This window comes from Salmo salar, chromosome ssa26 (genome assembly GCF_905237065.1).
Source record: "Salmo salar chromosome ssa26, Ssal_v3.1, whole genome shotgun sequence".
NCBI lineage: Eukaryota > Metazoa > Chordata > Actinopteri > Salmoniformes > Salmonidae > Salmo > Salmo salar.
In genome coordinates, this window is record NC_059467.1 from 28,284,359 (window position 1) to 28,304,577 (window position 20,219).

Genomic DNA, 20,219 nt, shown 5'->3' on the forward strand with positions numbered 1-20,219 from the left:
CCCAGATGGACGAGTGAGTGCGTGCGTGTGTGTGTGTCTGTGCACGCCATGTGTATCTCCTGTTACATGGCATCATTACTGGATTCTGGAGCCACATTATGTACCGCAAGCTGGCATTGCATGTAATCAGTAACTATTTTATGACTGAGTATGATGATTGAAATAGTCTGCTTTGTGACTGTTTGTTTAAGTTTAAATACAATTAAATGATCAAATTGTGTAGGTTAAGTTGTAGGGGAGACACTAATCTGATTACAGCAACGTGAAGAGGAAAGACCTTCGATTATGGGAGAAACAGACAGAGACACTGTACATAGACACAATTTGACATTTGAAATGTCTCTATTCCTTTGGAACTTTTGTGAGTGTAATGTTTACTGTTTATTTCTGATATTTTATTATCAATTTCACTTGCTTTGGCAATGTAAATATATGTTTCCCATGCCAATAAAGCCCTTTGCATTGAATTAACCACCTGCTCTGGTGTCTTGTCTCTAAAGAATGCTAACTTGGGTTTTCTGTGTTTGCTGGATCTGCAAAGGAAGGACTTGCAAAGTAAGGGACTGTAAAGGAAAGACTTGCCATGGACAGGAAAAACAGAACAGAGGTTGGACATTAAGAAGAAGAACCCTTCTCAAACTCAGAGAGTGAGCTAGTTGGAGATGAATAGCAGCCAGCCTGCTCCCTCCAAAAAGTTGCTGCATTGGTTTTAGTAGATCATTGAGGTTCTTTCTTTTTGCAACATCAAAGGCAGCTCTTCCTCTTTGAAGTGGCAGCATGCTGTTAAAGGCAGGGGCGCTTCTGGGGGAAGGGGGGGGGGGGGGGCAGTGCCCCTGTGACAACAATTTTGGACCCCCTTGTGGCCCCCCTAAATGTGGAGTATGAAATAATTTTTACATAACAAATTTTTGCTATCGTTCTTTTTTTACATCCGTTATTAGACAGTGGCAACGCGGAACACTAATGATTATGAACGTCTAATGTAACTGGCCCCTCTAACAGTACAACTGGCCCCAGCTTGGCCCCCCTAGTTGAAATGGTCTAGAACCGCCACTGGTTAAAGGTACAGCATGAATGGAGAGATGTCAAGCTGCAAGTTGCCTCTGTAGTTTACGTAGAGTGCTGCAGATGAAAGGAGCAAACAGAGTTTGATAATAAATGTTCAACAAGTAGGACCCATCTCAGACAGCACGCGCTCAGCGGGGTCCCCAGCGCTAACCTTGAGCGGCCATGCCCACCGCACCCCAAACCTCGGCCAGGCAGGCAGACACTGGAGAGGAGACCAGACTCTCCTTCTGTTTTCGACTTTGCTGGCGCCAGAAAAAAGCTCCTTCGTCTCTCAGATGTGAGCTTTAATCTTCCTGTCAATTAAATCCCAATCGACACCCACACTTGCAGCCACACACACATACTTGCTCTGTTCCCTTTAAAATAGGTTTTATCCGGTTCTTCTTTTAAGTTCCTCGCTCACCGGCCTTGGAGAAAACTGAGTCAATAAGAGACAGAAAATCAGTCTCCCATTCTTACCATTATGACAGAAAAGCCTGTTGCCAATTAACCTCTCCATAATTTAAGTGGGAGAGTAATGTACCCACCTCTATCTTCCATACCCCCTCTCACTCTCATTAGAGTGGCTTAGTTAGTCTGTCTAGGGAAGCTGTTATCATTTTGATTAACACACACACCTTGGATTTAATCTTCCAGATTTCCATGAACTCTCTTTTTTGAGTGAGGACCCTCTACAACGCACCACAAGTTCTCAGTGCAGTGATTTAAAGAACCAATGAATTTCAGCAGTCCATAAAGTTTAATATGATGATGCATACTCTGACCTCACAGTGCACTCGGTTTTATTGTAGGTCTGTGGAGAAAGAAAATAAAAGAAAGATGGCCGCTTGACATTTACAGCTACTGATGATGGCTAAGGAACCATGGAACCAATTTACAGACAGGTAGTAATAGGTACCAGTCAGAGATAGCCTACAGTACATTCCTGTCCAAACACTGATAAGGAAATAGAGAATGTCTCTGTGACTGATCCTATCAGATTATGGATAGACCAACTCTACCCTCCCAGTCCTATCCTTATCTGACTGATATAACACCAAGCACAAAGCAAGAGCGGTCCAGATTTATTTTGCAGTCACATCCACAATCACACATCTTGTATTACAGTATCTAAGTATTCAAAACAACTTCTAGCCTACATTTTTTCTTCCACATTACGTGCACACTCGATGCACCTGGCCTAACGTCAAGCTCACCACATGTTTTTGATATCTTAAGAGCAGAAAAATGCATGATGATGAAACGACTGTACTGAACTACGTTATTCACTGCCATAGGCCTGCAATGGCTGGGCTGGGCTGGGCTATGTTATTCATAGCCATCAAGGTTAAAATGGCTGTGTGGAGTTAAGTTATTTAGTGCTTTGCAGCTGCTTTAGTGCAGCTCAGGGAGCTGAATTGAGTCCATATGGTGCAGGACTTTACTTTAATGTCCAATAAACCACATGCTGATGAACATTTCCGCCATGTCGGGTTTGGCTGGGGCTCTCTGTGGGTATTGTGGAAAAATGAACATTATCTCCCTCTAAAATCCCCCTCTTTCTCTCTCTCCTCTTTCACAGGGTGATCTGGAGGACCATAGAAACTCGGAGTGCCATCGCTGTCTTGATTCCCCTTTACTGGTCCATTGCTCAGGTCCAGGGATCTGAACGTAGCTGAATACATAGACCTTGTGGTTGCAGAGCTCACAGGCCTGCACCACATTGTCAGATCAACATCAGTTTGGCCTTTCATTACAACCAATGACCCAGAGCATAGGAGCTTGGTGGTGACTGGTGTCTCAAGACATTTGCACCCAGACACTAGTCCTTACTATCTTTTTACACTAAAGAACAAGCATAACAGTGACAGCTAGATCCTAGCTCTTCTGTCATCTGACTCCCTGTTTGTTTGTCCAGAGATTTCTAATTGGCACGAGAGATACAATTAGCTCCAAGATGATATCAGCAGGACTGTATAGACTCCAGGAGTTAACAGGATATATTACCCTCCATTGCAAACAATTTTGGGATTTTTTTCCCCACCCCTTAAGCATCAGCCACACAATGCAGCCAGACTCTCTGTAACATATCTGTGAAAAACATTATTATACGTCTGGGCAAGATTCAAGAAGTTGTCCCGCACCGTTGGAGACCCATATAGACCCAAGGATCACCTCATCACTGAGGGAGGAAATTAGTAGGAATGGTCTGTACTCTGTAGAGACTTGGCTCACATCTTTGCTCCTGGAATGGTTATGGTTTCAGCTATAAGAGAAGAATAAATAAATCAGTGATGTCTGCCAAATGCTGTATATTACTCTATAACATGTGTTTTGTCTGCTTTCTAAATTCTAAATTTGACACAAATCATAAAGATGTGTCTACAGTCACAGTGCATAATTTAGAAAGTGCAAAGACTGTGTATGAACAACGCAATAACATCTGTACGTACCACATCCAGGAATTCACAATAAACAAACAACTTTTCATTAAATCGTCACAGATATTCATGTCCATGGTCAGACTGGGTTAAATGAATGGTTACAAAAGCACAGTGTACAATTCAATTGAAATTGACTCAGACTAGGCCACAACCCCTAGTTCATATCACAGAACATTAGATATAGCAACAACTATGCTGTGCTGGTTGGATAAAGACAATTGTGTGACAATACATGTGTGACACTCTGCTACTCCCTGTGGTAGGATTGCCTCCTTGTCATATTTAGGAAGAAACTGACATTAAAATCACACACCCCAGTCTGCCTTTCATTACATACTTCCTTTGTCTGACTTCTGAAGATTTCGCCCTCAGAACATAATGAAAAAGACAATGAACTAATCATGGCACACAGGAGGAAACAATATTAATATAATAATAATAAAAACAACAGACAGTCCCCCCCCAAAAAATGTTCCGCTGATATTTTATTTCTAAGATCAAAGAATGCATGAGGAGTAGATGGCAATCAGAATGCTGCTGAATGGTTGTGTTTTTATGAGATTACATCAGAAACACAGCATGTGAGCATGATACATAGATACATGCTCCCAATGGCTAAACAATGTATTTCTCCCACACCTCCACTGCATACTGTTAGTATTCATAAGTATTTTAGTATTTTATTGTTGTTGGAGGAAACAGCATTACAATTTCTACCTGAGCTGTTTTATTTAGAACGAGTTGTCAAAACACAGTCAATTAATCATCATCTCAAGTCAAATGATTTCCCAATTTAGATGAATGGCAATTAACTGGCTAAATGTCTTGGTAAATGATAACAGCGCACCCTACAGACAGTTCGTTTTTTAGGGAGCGTTTGACAGTGATGAGGGGTGGTCGTTTGACCGCGGACCCATCACCGACGCAGGCAATGAGGAAGTGATCGCTGAGATCCTGGTTGAAAACAGTGGAGGTGTATTTAGAGGGCAAGTTGGTCAGGATGATATCTATGAGGGTGCCCATGTTTACGGATTTGGGGTTGTACCTGGTAGGTTCCTTGATAATTTGTGTGAGATTGAGGGCATCTAGCTTAGATTGTAGGACTGCCGGGGTGTTAAGCATTTCCCAATTTAGGTCATCTAGCAGTACGAACTCTGACGATAGATGGGGGGCTATCAATTCACATATGGTGTCCAGGGCACAGCTGGGAGCTGAGGGGGGTCTATAACAAGCAGCAACAGTGAGGGACTTATTTCTGGAGAGATGGATCTTTAAAAGTAGAAGCTCAAACTGTTTGGGCATAGACCTGGATAGTATGACAGAACTCTGCAGGCTATCTCTACAGTAGATTGCAATTCTGCTCCCTTTGGCAGTTCTGTCTTGACGGAAAATGTTGTAATTGGGGATGGCAATGTCAGAATTTTTGGTGGCCTTCCTAGGCCAGGATTCAGACCAGATTTCTGGGCGTGGTAGGATAGATTCAGGCCATAGTACAGTGGGGGTAAACCTAGGCATTGAGTGACGATGAGAGAGGTTGCATCTCTGTAGGCGCCAGTTAAGCTAGGTGTGGTCGCCGCATGTGTGGGGGGTGGGACAAGGGGGCTATCTGAGGCATGTTGAGCAGGACTAGGGGCTCCACAGTAAAATAAAACAATGACAGCTGCCCTAAACAACAGTATACAAGGCATATTGACATTAGAGAGAGGCATAAAGCAATCACAGGTGTTGATTGGGAGAGCTAAGACAACAATGGGTAAAAAGCTAAGACAACAACAATGGGTAAATGGCTATGAATGGGCAGAGAGGGTCAGTTAGCTACACACCGGGCAGGACTAGGAGTTTGAGGCTGGGGCCGACAGATAAAGAAAATTATACCGTGTTAATGAACAGTCCAGCAGGCATCAGCTGTGTAGCTGGGTGATCATAGGGTCCAATGAGCAGCAGTAGATGAAACAGGGAGCCGTTCAGTAGTCGATTACTACGCTAGGCGAGCGGGAGACACAGTGTTCAGGAAGCTAGCGGGCCGGGGCTAGCAGATGGATCATCACCAATATCCACGACGCAGAGGCCGGTTGAGAGCACATTGGCCGAATTACATCAGCAGACCAGCAGACCAGTTGAGCTGGATTGGCGGGGCTCCGTGTCGACAAAGGGTCCAGGCCAATTGGCAAGAAAGGTATTGTAGTTGGTGTACTTCCTTTGCTAGCCGGGAGATGGGCCTAGCTCGAGGCTAGCTGGTGCATGCTTCTGGACAAGGGCGTAAGCCACGATAGCCACTCGGTAGCAGCTAGCTAGCTGCGAAGATCTGGTGTAATGGTCCAGAGCTTTCGGAAGGAATCCGGTGATGTAGTGGGAAAAAAGCAGTCCGATATGCTCAGGGCTCATATCGCGCTGTGCAGACTGGCAGGTATTATCCGGGCTATCCGGGCTAAAGCGGCTGGTGTCTGAGCTAAAGGTAAAGACCGCTAACAATGACTAAATAGCTAGTAGCTAATTAGCTGGCTAGCTTCTGATGCCTAGATTCTGATGGAGGTTCCAGTTATAAGGTCTAAAAAATAGCAGATCCGTACCACATTGGGTGAGGCGGGTTGCAGGAAGGTATATTTAATTCGAAAAAGGAAAAAAGAGATTGAAATATAATGAAATGTATACAAAAAATACAGAAAAAGATTGAATATTTACATGGGACAAAAGAACACGTCTTACTGCTGCGTCTTACTGCTCACTTTCATCACAGTTTTTCTTGGAAAACTGTGATGAAAGTGATGGATGAAAGGTTAGTGTCAGGGGAATCTAAAGCAAATGTGTCATAGGAAAACGGTAAGAGACGGGGCCCCACAGTCCAGTCTCGTCAACAGATAGCATGCTCTAATTTACACAACAGTTCCCTCAAGTGGTTGCATTAGACCACTACAGCATATATTATTGGGTATGACAATTTGACTGGCGCCCTAATCTGTGCTACACATCTCCTAGGACCTAGCAGAATTATGTGAGGTCCTTCACGTTATGCATTTAAAAACTACTTTAGCTACTCAATGATAATTTGGATACTAATTCTGTTTTTGTTGTTAGACATTTCCTCTTCATAACAGCTTATTTTTGATGAACACATTCCCAAAACGACCTTCAAAGAGGATGTGGCCTCTAGTCTGAGCTAATGCCTTTCCTATATCCATGGTTCAGAATACCAGCAGTGATGTCCTCTTACAATATGGGGCATTCAGTATGAGAGGAACTCACAAAGAATTATTGAATCAAAGTAAGCAAAGACTGAAACAAGCAAGCTTTAAATCAAACTTGAAACTGTAGTCCAGTCTCTTGAATGAACAATGCTCACCTTTCAAATCAAATGTACAGCAGTTAAGCCTAGATTCCATCAGATCAAGCCGACACCCTTATTGCTGATGTTTTGGCGGTGTGTTGACACTGATGGTTTCTCGGAAATGATGACGTCTACGGTTGTGGCTCGATTATAGTGGCAGGTTAGGAGAATTAGGTTAAGGTTAGGAAAAGGGTTAGGGTTAGGCCAAGCTAAAATGCTGTACTCCATTTAGCCACAACTGTAGAAAACATCCATTTCGCGAAACCATCAGTGTCACAACAATGGGAGCCGCTTGTGGACTTGATGACAGCTCTTTAGGCTTACCTCTAACCCTTGCTCATAACACTACAGTTATCCATTTACCATTACTCCAAATCTACCATCTACAAATGGATTATAAGAGATGGACACTTCATATCTAGCAGCATTTTAGTGCTGTGTTAGCCACAAAGCGGAGGCACTGTAATGCAAATTGAACCTTGGGCCCGTAATCATAAAGTGTCTCAGCGTTCGAATGCTGTTCTAGGTTCAGGTCCCCATGTCCATGGAATCTGACATTCATTATGACCTAAAAGGCTAAACTGATCCTAGATCATTAGTCCTACACTGAGTCGCTTCATGAATGTGGGCCCATGGCTCATGTTGTGCTCTCATTAAAGAGAAACAATAGAATAACTTTAATGTTCCAGCCACTACTTTGTCACTGTACATGCATATTGAAATAATGGGAAGGATATTGAATGGGGTTCTTTACATTGTGATATCATATGATATGGTCATTGGTAAAAACTTTTATCTAAATTGACTTATATTACAATTGCCAGTGATACTTACATTCAGTATGTGGCCCATGTGTGAATCAACTCCAACCCCCTAGTGTTGCCAGAACCATGCTCTAACCCACATAGCCTGTTCAAACCCCCTATGGATATCCTTTATTTATAACATGTAAGCCATTTAGAAACCCTCCATAGATCATAATGTAGGGGTTCTGTTGTGTAAATTCTTACACAGGGACACTCTAAGTCAATTATAAATGAATCATTCTTTATTGTCAGCAAGCTGGAGAGGTCACAGTCAAACTTAGATGCATAAAGTACCGGTCTGAAGTGAGCTCTAACGGGCAGTCCCATTAGTTCCCTTATATACTGAAAAGTTAGATTTGCATGAATTAGCTTACCTCACAAGGCTTCTTCTCTCTAAGCTGAGACCTTGAAATTGAGATATCCCTTTCCCTAAACAAGGATCTCGGTGTACTGCCAAATTGCAGATACTGATAGTGAGGATTCCTTTAATCAGTCACTTGCATGAACGCAGAAATTTGTTTATAGAAAAGCACAAACATAGAACACAGAAATTGGTAAATAGAAAAGCACCAACAAAATGTTTTCCATCACAGTTCTACCAACCTGCTAGGACCTCTAATAAAATATAACTCACATTAGGCTACATCATGCCAAGCAGTTTTTTATATAAAAAAAGAATCCATCGGTCTGACATACGTGTAGGCATATAGGCCTACAATATGTCAGTTGATGGAAGAATGTTTTTGCTGGTTGATTAAGGGGTTGGATCTCTTGTCTTGATAGGTCCTCACATGGTATCTCTCCTCATTGCTGAGCAGGAGGGACTTGGACTGTGATCACCGGCTAGAAGAGAGAACTCACACACTCAATTAAGACGTTATAACAGTCATGTTATAACAACATTCCATTACTGATGATAATGCAGATTGTCTGGTCAAATACAATATTTGAATGATGAGAACAGGACACTCAGCCCATTCTAGACACACCACAGGCATAGTATCCAACCAAACTTTGCATTTCAAGGTGATGTCTGTTGTAGGCAGGGATGGACTGCATGAAATTGGACCACTTTTTCCCCTTGTTGTCCTCATCATTAGCCAAATCATGATAATTCTGCACTAAAACCCCAATTTAGACTGGCCCATTTTCTAATGGTCTCGTTCTGGCATTTGCCAGATCTAACTATGGACAGTTTTATTCTGATTCTAGAGGTTCCATTTCCACATTGACTCACCATTCGTGGTCCTGGGGAGCAGCAGTTGACCACCTTACAGCAGTAGGCAGCCAGCGTGATAGAGATAGCGATGAGAGCAGTTTGAATCAGGATCAACTCAGCAAAGTAATGTGTAGCAGAATTCTGTGGGCAAGAATTGGAGCATTGTGTACTTTCTTTTATGTTTTTTTTCCCATTGTACGACATACACTACATGACCAAAAGTATGTGGATACCTGCTCGTCGAACATCTCATTCCAAAATCATAGGCATTAATATGGAGTTGGTCACCCTTTGCTGCTATACCAGCCTCCACTCTTCTGGGAAGGCTTTCAACTAGTAGTTTGAACATTGCTGCGGGGACTTGCGTCCATTCAACCACAAGAGCATTAGTGAGGTCGGGCACTGATGTTAGGAGCTTAGGCCTGACTTGCAGTCGGCATTCCAATTCATCCCAAAGGAGTTCAATGGGGTTGAGGTCAGGGCTCTGTGCAGGCCAATCAAGTTCTTCCACACCGATCTCGACAAACCATTTCTGTATGGACCTTGCTTTGTGCATGGGGGCATTGTCATCCTGAAACAGAAAAGGGCTTTCCCCAAACTTATGCCACAAAGTTGGAAGAACAGATTCGTCTAGAATGTAATTGTATGCTGTAGTGTTAAATGTCCCTTCACTGGAACTAAGAGGCCTAGCCCAAACAATGAAAAACAGACCCATACCATTATTCCTCCTCCACTAAACATTATAGTTAACACTATGCATTGGGGCAGGTAGCGTTCTCCTGGCGTTCACCAAACCTAAATTTGTTCGTCGGACTGCCAGATGGTGAAGTGTGATTCATCACTCCAGAGAATGCGTTTCCAATGGTCCAGAGTCCAACGGCAGCGAGCTTTACACTACTCCAGCCGACGCTTGGCATTGTATGTCACGATCTTAGGCTTGTGTGCGGATGCTCGTCAGCACGATGAACAGTTCTCGTGCTGACGTTGATTCCAGAGGCAGTTTGTAACTCTGCAGTGAGTGTTGCAACTGTGGACAGACGATTTTTTTACCCACTATGTGCTTCAGCACTTGGCGGCCCCATTCTGTGAGCTTGTGTGGCCTACCACTTTGCGGCTGAGCCTTTGTTACCCCTAGATATTTCCACTTCAAATTAACATCACTTACCGTTGACGGGGCAGAAATTAGACAAACTGACTTCGAAAGTGGAATCCTACGATTCCTATGAATCCTATGACGATGCAATGTTGAAAGTCACTGAGCTCTTCAATAAGGCCATTCTACTGCTAATGTTTGTCTATGGAGATTGCATGGCTGTGTGCTCGATTTTATACAGCTGTCAGCAAAGGGTGTGGCCGAAATAGCCGAATCCACCAATTTGAAGGGGTGTCCACATACTGTACATTTATATGTATTGTGTATTTGCCTCTACACATCCAATAAGTCATATTTGCATGTAGCATTTCATAGGTCATTCTCAATCTCAGCCCACTTGAACATCTAATATGAGCATCACTTTAGCATTTACAGTGCATTCGGAAAGTATTCAGGCCCCTTGACTTTTTCCACATTTTGTTACGTTGCAGCCTTATTCTAAAATTGATTAAATAAATGTTTTCCCTCATTAATCTACACATAATAGCCCATAATGGAAAAACAAAACAGGTTTTTAGAAATAAAAAAATTAAAATAGAAATACCCTATTTACATAAGTATTCAGACCCTTTTGTATGAGACTCAAAATTGAGCTCAGGCGCATCCTGTTTCCATTGATCATCCTTGAGATGTTTCTACAACTTGATTAGAGTGCATCTGTGGTAAATTCAATTGATTGGACATGATTTGGAAAGGCACACACTTTCTAAATCATATATAAGGTCCCACAGTTTACAGTTCATGTCAGAGCAAAAACCAAGCCATGTGGGCGAATGAATACCCTGCCCCAGATCTGTGCCATGTGGACAATGGCACAGATCTAGGGCAGGGTACCAAAACATTTCTGCAGCATCGAAGGTCCCCAAGAACACAGTGGCCTCCATTCTTAAATGGAATAAGTTTGGAACCACCAAGGCTTTTCCTTGAGCTGGCCACCCGGCTAAACTGAGCAATCGGGGAGAAGGTCCTTGGTCAGGGAGGCAACCAAGAACCTGATGGTCACTCTGATAGAGCTCCAGAGTTCCTCTGAGAAGATGGAACAACCTTCCAGAAGGACAACTATCTTTGCATCACACCAACAATCAGGTCTTTATGGTGGCCAGACAGAAGCCACTCCTAAGTAAAAGGCACATGACAGCCCGCTTGGAGTTTGCCAAAAGGCACCAAAAGGACACAGACCATGAGAAACAAGATTCTCAGGTCTGATGAAATCAAGATTTAACTTTTTGGCCTGAATGCCAAGCTTCATGTCTAGAGAAATGCTTGCACCATCCCTACGGGGAAGCATGGTTGTGGCAGTGACTGTTATTCAGTGGCATGGACTGGGAGGCTAGTCAGGTTTGAGGGATAGATGTATGGATTAATGTACAGGGAGATCCTTGATTTAAAAAAAACCTGCTCCAGAGAGCTCAGAACCTCAAACTGGGGCAAAGGTTCACCTTCCAACAGGACAATGACATTTACATTTACATTTAAGTCATTTAGCAGACGCTCTTATCCAGAGCGACTTACAAATTGGTGGATTCACCTTATGACCCTACGCACACAGCCAAGATAACGCAGAAGTGACTTTGAGACAAGTCTCTGAATGTCATTGAGTGGCCCAGCCAGAGGTCGGATTTGAACCCGATTGAACATCTCTTAGGAGACCTGAAAATAGCTGTGCAGCGACTGTCCCTATCCAACCTGACAGAGCTTGAGAGGATCTGCAGAGAAGAAGGTGCGAAACTCCCCAAATACAGGTGTGCCAAGCTTGTAGCGTCTTACCCAAGAAGATTTAAGGCTGTAATCACTGCCAAAGGTGCTTCAACAAAGTACTGAGTAAAGGGTCTGAATACTTATGTAAAAGTGACATTTCTGTTTTACATTTTTTATACATTTGCAAGAAAATTATAAAAGCCTGTTTTTGCTTTGTCATTATGGGGTATTGTGTGCCGATTTGATTAGGGGGGAAATAACAATTTAATCAATTTTAGAAAAAGGCTGTAATGTAACAAAACATGGAAATGTCAAGGGGTCTGAATACTTTCTGAATGCACTGTACATTGAACTATAACCAACACATACTGATATACTGTCTGTAAATACTCACATGAAATAAAACACAAGTCTTGTCGTAATCAGTGAGATTCACATCACTGTATTTCCAACAGACATAACTGGGTGCTTCCATTCTTGCCACAGAGACGATCAAGTTGAACACTGATGCTACGCAGGCCACTACCTGCATCCCCAGACAGGCCTTCAGCTGAGACAGAAGGAGAAGAGGAGAAGGGAAGAAATACCACTGGTACCGTACGTCTCACTTTTTTTTTTAAAGAACTTGTACACTTACAAATTGCAAAACTTACAGTGGGAAGATGGAGATTCTGTGCAGCTATGGCCAAACTACCAGCTATGATCACCTGTAGAAAGTACAACAGTAAGAGACATGTCAACCTCAGACTCAACACTCAACTCTTTAAATTGCTTGTCTTTTAAGATCAATCAAGTAAGTGGAGGGGAAACATGTATGGTGGGTACTCACAAATATTGATCCAATGATTTGTGGTGGGTCTAGAACCACCATGCTCATGCTGTTGGTGAGAATGACAATGACAGAACTGATATAGAACACACTGAGGGCAATCTGAGTCACCTGAGGGGGGAGGAGAGAGGGGTGAAGTAAAATGAACTACAGATAATTATGAATAATATTTCATAGATTATAAAACATTATAGTGACATTTGATTGGATTGCCAGACCACACTTCATTTATTTGCTCAGGATGTTTTACCCCCAATGCTTTGGGTTGAGACTCCAGGTACTTCTGCTTTTGGTGAGGATTCCTCTGAAATGTCACTGCGACAAGTGGACCCTCTACGCCAGGAACAGCCTCTTCATCTGAAAAGAGCATTTGTGTAAACTGTCTAGCAATAGACTGCTGAACCTACTGCAATACAACCCGATTTAAATGTTTTTTGGGAGCAGCATATTGAGACGATTTCTGTTCACATGCAAATGTTCCGGTATGAGACTGTTTTCATTTTTAAAGCAAACACGCAGATCAGAGTCCAGATTGTTTTGTTTTTACTAACCATGCAATGCAATGATATTTGTTTTACCTGCCATAACTGCTGGATGTTATTAAGATCTCTGAAATCTTCAATAATCTTTAAAGAAGTATACTTTTGACTTCCTTAATTAACAAAATTCTGAGAAAATCCACCAACACCCCTAAACTCTTTTTGTGCCCCGTTATTTTGTATGCAATCCCGCCCCCTTGTTGTCAGAGGAATTTGACCCCTCTCTAGGCCCACACACTCCTCCCCTTAACTGTTAGATTTCCTCAGTGCAGGACAGGAAATTCCAGCTGATGACTTTTACTGGCAAATTATTGTAGACTACGTCTATGTTCGAAATTATACCTTAAGTAGTGCACTATATAGGGGAAAGGGTGGCAAGTAATGTTGTATTTAGGGTAGGGTGCCATTTGTGACACAGTCTGTCTTTAGATTATCCATCTAATGAGGCAGGTTGATAGGAGTCAGAGTCAGGTTGGTGTTGCCCTGTAGAACGTACTCATGAAGAACAGAGGACTGAAAAACTACAGTCAACTAATGGCCTAGATTCATTTTCCTCAACTCCATGATTATCCACAAACACATTATTTATCTGAGAGGAGACATTAAATAAGGGTCCTGTCATTTACTCTACAGCTGTAGACACACAAGCAGAGCAAAGTTTAAGAGAAGATCATTGCGATGGACTATGTTACTCTGGTGTGAAGCACAAAAGTCACTGGCTCTATAGTAGCAGTTAGGAGAATTAAAGTAGCAGGTTAGGAGAATTAACGTAGCAGGTTAGGAGAATTAACGTAGCAGGTTAGCAGTTTTAAAATATCAGTTTAGGAGAATTGATGTATCAGGTTAGGAGAATTGATGTATCAGGTTAGGAGAATTAAAGTAGCAGGTTAGGAGAATTAACGTAGCAGGTTAGCAGTTTTAAAATATCACTTTAGGAGAATTGATGTATCAGGTTAGGAGAATTAACATAGCAGGTTAGGAGAATTAACGTAGCAGGTTAGCAGTTTTAAAATATCAGTTTAGGAGAATTGATGTATCAGGTTAGGAGAATTGATGTATCAGGTTTGGAGAATTAACGTAGCAGGTTAGGAGAATTAACGTAGCAGGTTAGCAGTTTTAAAATATCAGTTTAGGAGAATTGATGTATCAGGTTAGGAGAATTAAAGTAGCAGGTTAGGAGAATTAACGTAGCAGGTTAGCAGTTTTAAAATATCAGTTTAGGAGAATTGATGTATCAGGTTAGGAGAATTAGGTTAAGGTTTGGAAAAGGGTTAGGCTTCGCTAAAATGCTGTACTCTCGCCACAACTGTAGAAGCCATCAGTTCTGAGAAACCATCAGTGTCACCACACCTGGAGCTGCTTGTGGATTTGACAGGTCTAAAACGCTTCCTCCTCTGACACCGTCAAAACACCAGAATCTGAATTAATCGAGCCCTCAATCGTGCAATCACCCGAGCCACGGCCTGTTCACCCCGCTATCATCCAGAAGGCGAGGTCAGTACAGGTGCATCACAGGTGCTGCTATCTCATGGCCATCAGACTGTTAAATAGCCATCACTAGCCGGCTACCACCCGGTTACCCCCTGGTTACTCAACCCTCTATCTTAGAGGCTGCTGCCCTATATACATAGACATGGCAACACAGGCCAATTTAATAATGGAACACTAGTCACTTTGATAGTGTTTACATACTGCTTTACTCATCTCATATGTATATAGTGTATTCTATTCTACTGTATTTTAGTCAATGCCACTCTGACATTGTTCGTCCGAATATTTATTTATTTATTCATTCTATTAATTTACTTTTAGAGTTGTGTATTGTCGTGAATTGTTAGATACTATTGCAATGTTGGAGCTAAGAACACAAGCATTTCGCTACACCCGCAATAACGTCTGCTAAATATGTGTATGTGATTAATACAATTTGATTTGAGGTAATCTGATATTCATTATGATCTAAAAGGTTAAACTGATCCTAGATCATTGGTCCTACTCTGAGTAGCTTCATGAATGTGGGCCCATGGTTCATGTTGTGCTCTCACTGCAGTCAGGTCACGCGTGATACAAGTCAGTATTCGACATCCTTCTACGTCTAAGGACATTGGGAGATGACATGGAAACCGGCCATTAGGGGCAACAGTGAGCGCTGTTACATTCAAGTAGGTTTCGGTTTTGCAAGGGGATGGTGTATGGGCATAACAATCTGCCTGTGATTACATAGGTTGCATGTTCAAATCCAGCGATTGAACGTTTTATTTAGTTTTAAGCCTATCCCAAACCTTACACCTTACCTTAACCATTCAGAGTTAATGCCTAACCTAAAGATTTGAGAGTTCATTCCTAAACTTAACTTCAAACACTTTGAAATTTGACATTTTCAACAACTTCGAAATTTGATGTTTGTGAAATATGGACGAATGTCCAATTCTGATGTGATTCTGTGAGAGCTAGTTGCTCAATGAATAGAAACAATAGGATAACGTTCATGTTCCAGCCACTCCTACTTTTTCACTGTACATGCACATTGAAATAATGGGAATGATATTGAATTGTGTTCTTACATTGTGATACCATACGAAAATGATATGGTCATTGGTAAAAACGTATATCGAAAATCACTTATATTACAATTGCCAGTGATACATACATTCAGTATGTGGCCCATGTGTGAATCAACTCCAACCCCCTAGTGTTGACAGCACCATGCTCTAACCCACACAGTTGTCTAGCCGGTTGTAAACCTATGGATATACTTTATTGGTGAATTGAAAGCCATTTACAAACCCTCCATAGATCATATATAAGGGTTCTACCAACCTGCCATTTATTGTTTTTTGTTGTTGTTGTTTTTTACAACTTTTTAACAATTGGTTGTGGAGATATTGACCAAAAGAAGGAGGACCCAGGAAATATAATAAGAACACTAGCAAAACAATAGGTGTTGCTGCACCTGCTAGGACCCCTAATAAAATGTAACTCACATTAGGGTACATCGTATCAAAGTTTTTAATTACAAAAAGAAATCCATCAGGTGACTTATACTGAGTGCACAAAACATTATGAACGCCTGTTTGTTCCATGACATGATCTGATCAGGTCAGTCCAGGTGAAAGTTATGATGCCTTATTGATGTCACTTGTTAAATCCCTTTCAGTCAGTGTAGATGAAGGGGAGGAGACAGGTTCAAGAATAATTTTTAAGCCTTGAGACAATTGAGATGTGGATTGTGTATGTGTACCATTAAGAGGGTGAATGGGCAAAACAAAAGATTTAAGTGCCTTTGAACGGAGTATGGTAGTAGGTGCCATGCGCACCGGTTTGTGTCAAGAACTGCAGCGCTACTGGGTATTTCACGTTAAATAGTTTCCTGTGTGTATCAAGAAGGGTCCACCATCCAAAGGACATCTAGCAAACTTGACACAACTGTGGGAAGCACAGTGTTCTTAATATTTTCTGCACTCAGTGTATGTATAGATATATAGGCCTACAATATTTTAGTTGATGGAAGTTTAAGACATGTTTTTGCTGGTTAGTGAGAGGGTCGGATCTCTTGTCTTGATTGGTCCTCAAACTGTATCTCTCCTCATTGCTGAGCAGGAGGGACTTGGACTGTGATCACCGGCTGGAAGATAGAACTCACACACTCAATTAAGAGTTTATAACCGTCATGTTATAACAACATTCAATCACTGATTATAATTCAGATGTTCTGTTCAGTATCTGGTCAAATGCAATATTTGAACGATGAGAACAGGCCACTACCCCATTCTAGACACACCACAGACATAGTATTGGTAGGCCTTCAACCAAACTTTGCATTTCAAGGTGATGTCTGTTGTAGGAAGGCAAGGACTGCATGGGACCAGAAATTGACCTAGTAATTTACAACTCACTAGACCATTTTCTTTCCCTTGTCGTTCCCATTATAAGCCAAATCATGATAATTCTGTGATAAAACCCCAATTTAGACTGTCCCACTGGCCAATGGATCCGTCTGGTATTTACCAGAACTGACCTCTGGCCAGTCCGTTTCTGATTTTAGAGGTTCCATTTCTACACTGACTCACCATTCGTTGTCCTGGGGAGCAGCAATTGATCACCTTGCAGCAGTAGGCAGCGAGCGTGACAGAGATAGCGATGAGAGCAGTATTTATCAGGACCAACTCAGCAAGGTAATGTCCAGTAGAAGCCTGTTGACAAGAATTGGAGCAATGTGTACTTTGTTTCATGTGTTTATTCCTATTGTATGACATATTTTCCTCTTTACGCATTTAACTTGTAATATTTGCATGTGACATTTGATAGGACATTCTTAATCTCAGCCCACTTTATCATCCAATATGATCATCCCTGTTTGAACATCCCCTTTTTCAATGTCGATTTACATTGAAGTATTTCAAACACATACTGACATATTGTCTGTACATACTCACAGTGATTGAATAGCAAGTATCGTTGTGATCAGTGCTGTTGATTTCAACGTATACCCAGCAGCCATTACCGTATCCGTGTCCAGCCAGGTCTGACACAGAGAAGATCAAGTTGATCACTGATGCTACACAGGCCACTACCTGCATCCCCAGACAGGCCTTCAGCTGAGACAGAGGGGGAGAAGAGAGCAGCTGAGAGCAGAAGAAATGCCACTGATACAGTATATCTCACTTGTTTTGTCAAAGAACATCTACGCCTACAAATTGCATAACTTACAGTGGGAAGATGGAGATTCTGTGCAGCTATGGCCAAACTACCAGCTATGATCACCTGTAGAGAATACAACAGTAAAAGTCACATCATACTCATAGTCTCAACACTCAACTCTTTTATTTGCTTGTCTTTTAATATCAATCAAGTGAGTGCAGGGGGCACATGTGTGGTGGCCACTCACAAACACTGATCCAATGATTTGTATTAAATCTTCAACCACCATGCTCATGCTGTTGGTGAGAATGACAATGACAGAACTGATATAGAACACACTGAGGGCAATCTGAGTCACCTGAGGGGGGAGGAGAGAGGGGTGAAGTAAAATGAGCTACATATTAAATAACATTAAATAACATTTCATAGATCATAATACATTATAGTGACATTTAAATGGATTGCCAGACTACACAGACCACACTTCATTTATTTGCTCAGGATGATTTACCCCCAATGCTTTGGGTTCAGACTCCAGGTACTTCTGTTTTTTGTGAGGAGTTTTCTGAAATGTCACTGCGACAAGAGGACCCTCTGCAGCGGGCACGGCCTCTTCATCTGAAAAGAACATTTGAGTAAACAGTCTTGCAATAGACTGTTGAACCTACTGCAATACAATCCAATTTATCGAATAGATTGAAATGTTCTTTGGGAAGAGCATATTGTGCAGATTGCTGTTCACATGCAAAAGTTCTTAACTATGACATTTCCTCAGTGCAGGACAAGACATTTTAACTGATGGTTTTTACTGGCATATTGTTGTAGACTATGTCTGTGTTCAAAATGACACCCTAAGTATTGTCAGAGGAAGGCTCAAAAAAGATAGTGTTAGTTTTTAAAGCAAACATGCAGATCAGAGTCCAGATTGTTTTGTTTTTACTAACCATGCAATGCAATGATATTTGTTTTACCTGCCATAACTGTTGGATGTTATTAAGATCTCTGAAATCTTCGATAATCTTTAAAGAAGTATACTTTTGACTTGACGAAATTCAGAGCAAAACCACCAACGCCCCTAAACTCTTTGTGTGCCCCGTTATTTTGTATGCAATCCCGCCCCCTTGTTGTCAGAGCAATTTGACCCGTCTCTAGGCCCACACACTCCTCCCCTTAACTGTTAGATTTCCTCAGTGCAGGACAGGAAATTCCAGCTGATTTTACTGGCAAATTGTTGTAGACTATGTCTATGTTCAAAATTATACCTTAAGTAGTGCACTATATAGAGAAAAGGGTGCTATTTCAGGTGAAGATGGCACCCCAAGTAATATTGTATTTAGGGTAGGGTGCCATTTGTGACACAGTCTGTCTTTAGATTATCCATCTAATGAGGCAGGTTGATAGGAGTCAGAGTCAGGTTGGTGTTGCCCTGTAGAACGTACTCATGAAGAACAGAGGACTGAAAACCTACAGTCAACTAATGGCCTAGATTCATTTTCCTCAACTCCATGATTATCCACAAACACATTATTTATCTGAGAGGAGACATTAAATAAGGGTCCTGTCATTTACTCTACAGCTGTAGACACACAAGCAGAGCAAAGTTTAAGAGAAGATCATTGCGCTGGGACTATGTTACTCTGGTGTGAAGGACAAAAGTCAATGGCTCTATAGTAGCAGTTAGGAGAATTAAAGTAGCAGGTTAGGAGAATTAACGTAGCAGGTTAGGAGAATTAACGTAGCAGGTTAGCAGTTTTAAAATATCACTTTAGGAGAATTGATGTATCAGGTTAGGAGAATTAAAGTAGCAGGTTAGGAGAATTAACGTAGCAGGTTAGGAGAATTAACGTAGCAGGTTAGGAAATTTAACGTAGCAGGTTAGGAGAATTAACGTAGCAGGTTAGCAGTTTTAAAATATCAGTTTAGGAGAATTGATGTATCAGGTTAGGAGAATTAGGTTAAAGGTTTGGAAAAGGGTTAGGCTTCGCTAAAATGCTGTACTCTCGCCACAACTGTAGAAGCCATCAGTTCTGAGAAACCATCAGTGTCACCACACCTGGAGCTGCTTGTGGATTTGACAGGTCTAAAACGCTTCCTCCTCTGACACCGTCAAAACACCAGAATCTGAATTAATCGAGCCCTCAATCGTGCAATCACCCGAGCCACGGCCTGTTCACCCCGCTATCATCCAAAAGGCGAGGTCAGTACAGGTGCATCACAGGTGCTGCTATCTCATGGCCATCAGACTGTTAAATAGCCATCACTAGCCGGCTACCACCCGGTTACCCCCTGGTTACTCAACCCTCTATCTTAGAGGCTGCTGCCCTATATACATAGACATGGCAACACAGGCCAATTTAATAATGGAACACTAGTCACTTTGATAGTGTTTACATACTGCTTTACTCATCTCATATGTATATAGTGTATTCTATTCTACTGTATTTTAGTCAATGCCACTCTGACATTGTTCGTCCGAATATTTATTCATTTATTCATTCTATTAATTTACTTTTAGAGT

At 41.7% G+C, this 20,219-nt stretch overlaps 2 protein-coding genes across 2 annotated transcripts; both read right to left on the reverse strand.

Annotated features, from left to right (window-relative positions):
- Positions 1-7,846: 7,846 nt before the first annotated feature.
- On the reverse strand, positions 7,847-13,275 carry LOC123730768 (uncharacterized). Its single transcript, XM_045708597.1, has 7 exons — positions 13,100-13,275; positions 12,772-12,878; positions 12,522-12,632; positions 12,346-12,399; positions 12,087-12,242; positions 8,860-8,982; positions 7,847-8,465 (listed from the first exon to the last, which is right to left on the reverse strand). Exons 1-7 carry the CDS (start codon positions 13,104-13,106, stop codon positions 8,427-8,429), a joined length of 597 nt encoding a protein of 198 aa, XP_045564553.1. The 5' UTR covers positions 13,107-13,275; the 3' UTR covers positions 7,847-8,426.
- A 2,781-nt stretch (positions 13,276-16,056) lies between these two features.
- On the reverse strand, positions 16,057-18,763 carry m4a4a (Membrane-spanning 4-domains subfamily A member 4A). Its single transcript, NM_001141341.1, is given in 7 exon segments — positions 16,057-16,685; positions 17,131-17,253; positions 17,497-17,658; positions 17,771-17,824; positions 17,949-18,059; positions 18,213-18,319; positions 18,673-18,763. Coding segments are annotated over 7 exon segments (603 nt in total). The 5' UTR covers positions 18,680-18,763; the 3' UTR covers positions 16,057-16,646.
- Between the last annotated feature and the right edge of the window lie 1,456 nt (positions 18,764-20,219).